Genomic DNA, 4,619 nt, shown 5'->3' with positions numbered 1-4,619 from the left:
TTTCATAATTTAATAAGAAGATCTTATTGTTTCAGTTAATTGTCTTTACAACCACTCCCCCCCCCCCCTCACTGTTTTGTTTTCATTGTTCCTCTTTGTCCCGCCACTTGTGTTATTCTAGCTGTGCGTCCTTTGTGTGTTTTACTGATATCTGAAACATCTACAGTTTTTAAACGTTGACGTGTTTTTCTCCTCTTTCTTGTACACTTTATTTCACCATCAAATTATTTAAAAAAGATGCAGGTTTGAGGATCTTTGAAGTAGAAAGGTGTTTTTATATCTGTGATTATATAATTAAAAACACTCAGTAGAATATTTGTGTTGTTATAATTCCAGACTCGTTCTCAGGTCAGGAGCTGACTGTCTCTTTAAGGAAAGCGGACTACTTCCTCCACCTGGTTTGCTTGAGTGCTCTTATTTTGTAGGTGTTCTTATTATACATCCATGGTGTGACCCGGATGTAGCATGCTGTGAGCTAAGCAGCTAGCTGTGTCTCCTCTGTCAGCAGGTTTGTTCTCTTTCTCATGTGTTTCTGAAGAGTTTATTCCTATCTTTTTAGCTGGAATGTGTTCTTTAAATGTTTATTAAAGATACCCGCTCTTTGTGGAGTTATAACCCTGCGGAATGTAGATTTAAAACGGGGTTTAGGGTTAGCTAAAGTTAGCTCTGTTTAGGGTTAGCTAAAGTTAGCTCTGTTTAGGGTTAGCTAAAGTTAGCTCTGTTTAGGGTTAGCTAAAGTTAGCTCTGTTTAGGGTTAGCTAAAGTTAGCAGTTGATGTTTACTGTTCAGTTAGAGAAGGGAGAAGTACTCAGATCTTGTACTTGAGTAAAAGTAGAAGTACTCAGATCTTGTACTTGAGTAAAAGTAGAAGTACTCAGATCTTGTACTTGAGTAAAAGCAGAAGTACTCAGATCTGGTACTTGAGTAAAAGTAGAAGTACACAGATCTTGTACTAAGTGGACCTTTTGAGATCTAAAAAGTTTCACATATATTTATATTAGTTTCAAAAATGTTCATTATTGATTCACTCTTTAGTCAAAATGCCATTTAAGCCGATAGTAAATTAATATATGAAATAATCCTGAAATAGTTAAACACACTAAATTAACTTGTTTCTTGTCATAGTTATTTATTAATGGCTTTAATTAAACTTCCAAACTTTTTACACAATTTCCATGTCCCTAAAAAATGATTGTATTTGTGTTTCTCCTTGTGTATTTCAAATACAAATATTTGTCAGTGAAATGAGTGAATCTGAAACGCCATGAAATGTAATATGAATGCAGGTCTCAGCTGGTGCAGCATGGAGCGAGTGAGGAGGGTCCTGGTTCACTTCTGTAAGGACGGAGCGGCTCAACCAGCCCACTTTGTGCAGGTCAGCAACGCTCACAGAATACAGCTTGACCGTCATCACTGCAGTAATAAACATAGTCACACACATAAAAGCAGAGGTAGCAGCAAAGACAATGCAATGTGGCAATGCAATACAGTTACATGTCAATGTACATTGTGCAAAACGACAAAGATGTAGTGTGTGTGTGTTCATCAGTGGCGCACCGTGGGGCTTTAGACAGGGCCGCCAGTAAACAATTGAGAAGCACACACACATTTAACACGTCTCTGTTCCAGCCAACGCAGCCATGATCTAATGATGCGCACATTATGCCAAACAGTCTCCCAACAATATGACAGCTGATCAACAATCACTACAGCTGGTCAACAATCACAACAGCTGATCAACAATCACAACAGCTGATCAACAATCACAACAGCTGGTCAACAATCACAACAGCTGATCAACAATCACAACAGCTGATCAACAATCACAACAGCTGATCAACAATCACAACAGCTGGTCAACAATCACAACAGCTGGTCAACAATCACAACAGCTGGTCAACAATCTCAACAGCTGATCAACAATCACAACAGCTGATCAACAATCACAACAGCTGGTCAACAATCACAACAGCTGGTCAACAATCTCAACAGCTGATCAACAATCACAACACCTGGTCAACAATCACAACAGCTGGTCAACAATCACAACAGCTGGTCAACAATCTCAACAGCTGATCAACAATCACAACAGCTGGTCAACAATCACAACAGCTGGTCAACAATCACAACAGCTGATCAACAATCACAACAGCTGGTCAACAATCACAACAGCTGGTCAACAATCACAACAGCTGATCAACAATCACAACAGCTGATCAACAATCACAACAGCTGGTCAACAATCACAACAGCTGATCAACAATCACAACAGCTGATCAACAATCACAACAGCTGGTCAACAATCACAACAGCTGGTCAACAATCACAACAGCTGATCAACAATCACAACAGCTGGTCAACAATCACAACAGCTGGTCAACAATCACAACAGTCTCTCAACAATACGACAGTAAGCTAGATAATGGTTAAATGCAGACGACATGTCCCAACATTGATCAATTAAGTAATCTATTATTAAACTTGTGTCATCGTGCACTCTCACTTCGCTCTAAAATGACGTGAATAGTAACGTGCTCACCCGTCACTTGTAAATAAGTCGATGCTACGAAGGTTTAGCTCAGGACACTGTCATTGAACATCAGCATCTGATTGGCTGATGAATCTGTCACTAATGCTTATTACCAATCAGATGTGTTGTCTTTGAACAAAAGGCTAGCAGTATCTGTTGTGCCCCCGCCAACTAAAATAACTGTGAGGCGTTCAAGTGACTTTTTGATGTAGGAAATCCCAGTTCAGCCTCAACAAAACCTTACTTAATTTAGTAATTCTGAGGATATTATACTATTAAAACTTATAACTAAATACTAATTGTTTGATTATTGTGTAATAGTTTAGATTCATAAATCAGACTGCAACTGTTCTGGGATGTTGTAAACTGAGACTTTAACAGAACTGATTTGTTTTTGAAGACGTTTTTAGTCTCTTATCGGATATATCTTATTTCATTTGTATTTATGTATTTGATATTCTCTGATCTATATGTTTCAAATATCAATAAAATCAGGGTTTTTGTAGAAAGATATAGTATGAGGGTGCTGACGTCACTTCTGGCCAAAGTTACAGCCCCGCCCACTTTCCTGTGAAAATACTGCATCAGAGCGAAGCTGGAAATAATGTGTCTTCATGTCTTAAAGCTGCTGAGTCATATATTGCATCTCAAACAACAAACAAATCCAGAGGTTTCTTTACTTCCTCTACGGAAAAAGAAGTCTCAGTTTCAGTGTCAGAGACCCACCGGACATCCATCCCATAATTATTCTCTGTAAAAACAAAGCTGTCTCTGCCGCCTGACGCTCTGTGTGATACTCATATCTCTGGAGAACAGAAATATAGTTTTCTGGCATCACTTTTATATTCTACGGGAAACCTGCATTCTGGTTTGAGGCTCCTGTTACCCGGTTTAAACAAAACCCTGACAACTATTCCATATTTGTTCTAACTCGTTGTCCTGTGTCGTATTGTGCTGGCTGGAGGTCTGAACTCTGCTTAGAGACTTTGCTCAAACCAATACCTTTTATTGTGCATTATGGGTTTAGGGATACCTGTTTTAGAAATGTAGATATAGACACCGTAGATGCTAAACCCAGCGTGTGCATTATAGACCGCCCACCACCAGGTAAGGCTACACGAAGGGTTACACTTTAGATTTCTTCTTCATGTGTTTGCAGAGTATAACGGGTCACTTCAGTGAGGGCGGAGAGGACGAGGTGGAGGTCGGCTGCTCTCTGGAGAGAAACCGGCTCATTCTTCACCGAGCAGACGCAGGGCGGGGGGTCACTCTGAAGGTCAGACACGCCACATGTTAAATACAAATCATGACAATTCATTTGACCTTTATCTTTAATATGACCTAATATTGTCCTTTTCCCCCTCCATCTCTAACCACCCTGTTGTCCTTTCCCTCCCAGAGGCACGCCTTCTGCCCCATCAAGCACCTGTCCGTCACGGAGAATGCTGCGCTCCCATTGGACGTTCAGCAGCGAGGAGTGGACGTGGGCGTGGCCATCATCCTGCAGACAGCCAATCAGAAGGTGTTGTTGACACGGCGTGCGAAGGAGCTCCGGATATTTCCCAACATCTGGGTTCCTCCAGGTCTCACACTCATCTGTTACAGGGCCAGGTGCATCATGGGAAATGTAGTGAAGCAGGGTTTTTGGATTAAAATCTCAACATTTAAATTCTGCTTTTAATTTCTCTTCAGCTCTATAGTGCAGTACTTCAAAGTTAGCACTTTCTCACACACATTTATATTTATGTGTTTTTTTGTTTATTTTAACGTGTGTTTTATTTTTATAGGAGGCCATCTCGAGCTGGATGAGACGGTGAGTCATCTCTTTATGAACATGATTTGATATGACTTCTTCTTCTTCTTCTTCTTCTTCTTCTTCTTCTTCTTCTTCTTCTTCTTCTTCTTCTTCTTCTTCTTCTTCTTCTTCTTCTTCTTCTTCTTCTTCTTCTTCTTCTTCTTCTTCTTCTTCTTCTTCTTCTTCTTCTTCTTCTTCTTCTTCTTCTTCTTCTTCTTCTTCTTCTTCTTCTTCTTCTTCTTCTTCTTCTTCTTCATCTTCTTCTTCTTCTTCTTTCTTCTCTCCTTCTTCTTC

General features: G+C 39.9%; 1 protein-coding gene across 4 annotated transcripts in view; it reads left to right on the top strand.

Annotated features, from left to right (window-relative positions):
• The first annotated feature begins 433 nt into the window (after positions 1-433).
• The window catches only part of LOC117497581 (nucleoside diphosphate-linked moiety X motif 17-like), a 9,543-nt gene continuing 5,357 nt past the window's right edge, over positions 434-4,619 (top strand). For 2 of the 4 annotated variants that reach the window (XM_034149552.1, XM_034149549.1), the window contains exons 1-5: positions 434-508; positions 1,287-1,375; positions 3,690-3,806; positions 3,930-4,113; positions 4,318-4,343. In XM_034149552.1, coding sequence (XP_034005443.1) covers positions 1,304-1,375; positions 3,690-3,806; positions 3,930-4,113; positions 4,318-4,343 — 399 coding nt within the window. In that variant the 5' untranslated portion in view covers positions 434-508; positions 1,287-1,303. The remainder of the gene's footprint in view (positions 509-1,286; positions 1,376-3,689; positions 3,807-3,929; positions 4,114-4,317; positions 4,344-4,619) is intronic. The other 2 variants (XM_034149553.1, XM_034149551.1) reach the window with 1 other exon arrangement.

This window comes from Trematomus bernacchii, unplaced genomic scaffold (assembly GCF_902827165.1).
Source record: "Trematomus bernacchii unplaced genomic scaffold, fTreBer1.1, whole genome shotgun sequence".
Taxonomy (NCBI): domain Eukaryota; kingdom Metazoa; phylum Chordata; class Actinopteri; order Perciformes; family Nototheniidae; genus Trematomus; species Trematomus bernacchii.
This window is presented reverse-complemented; position numbering and strand designations above follow the sequence as displayed.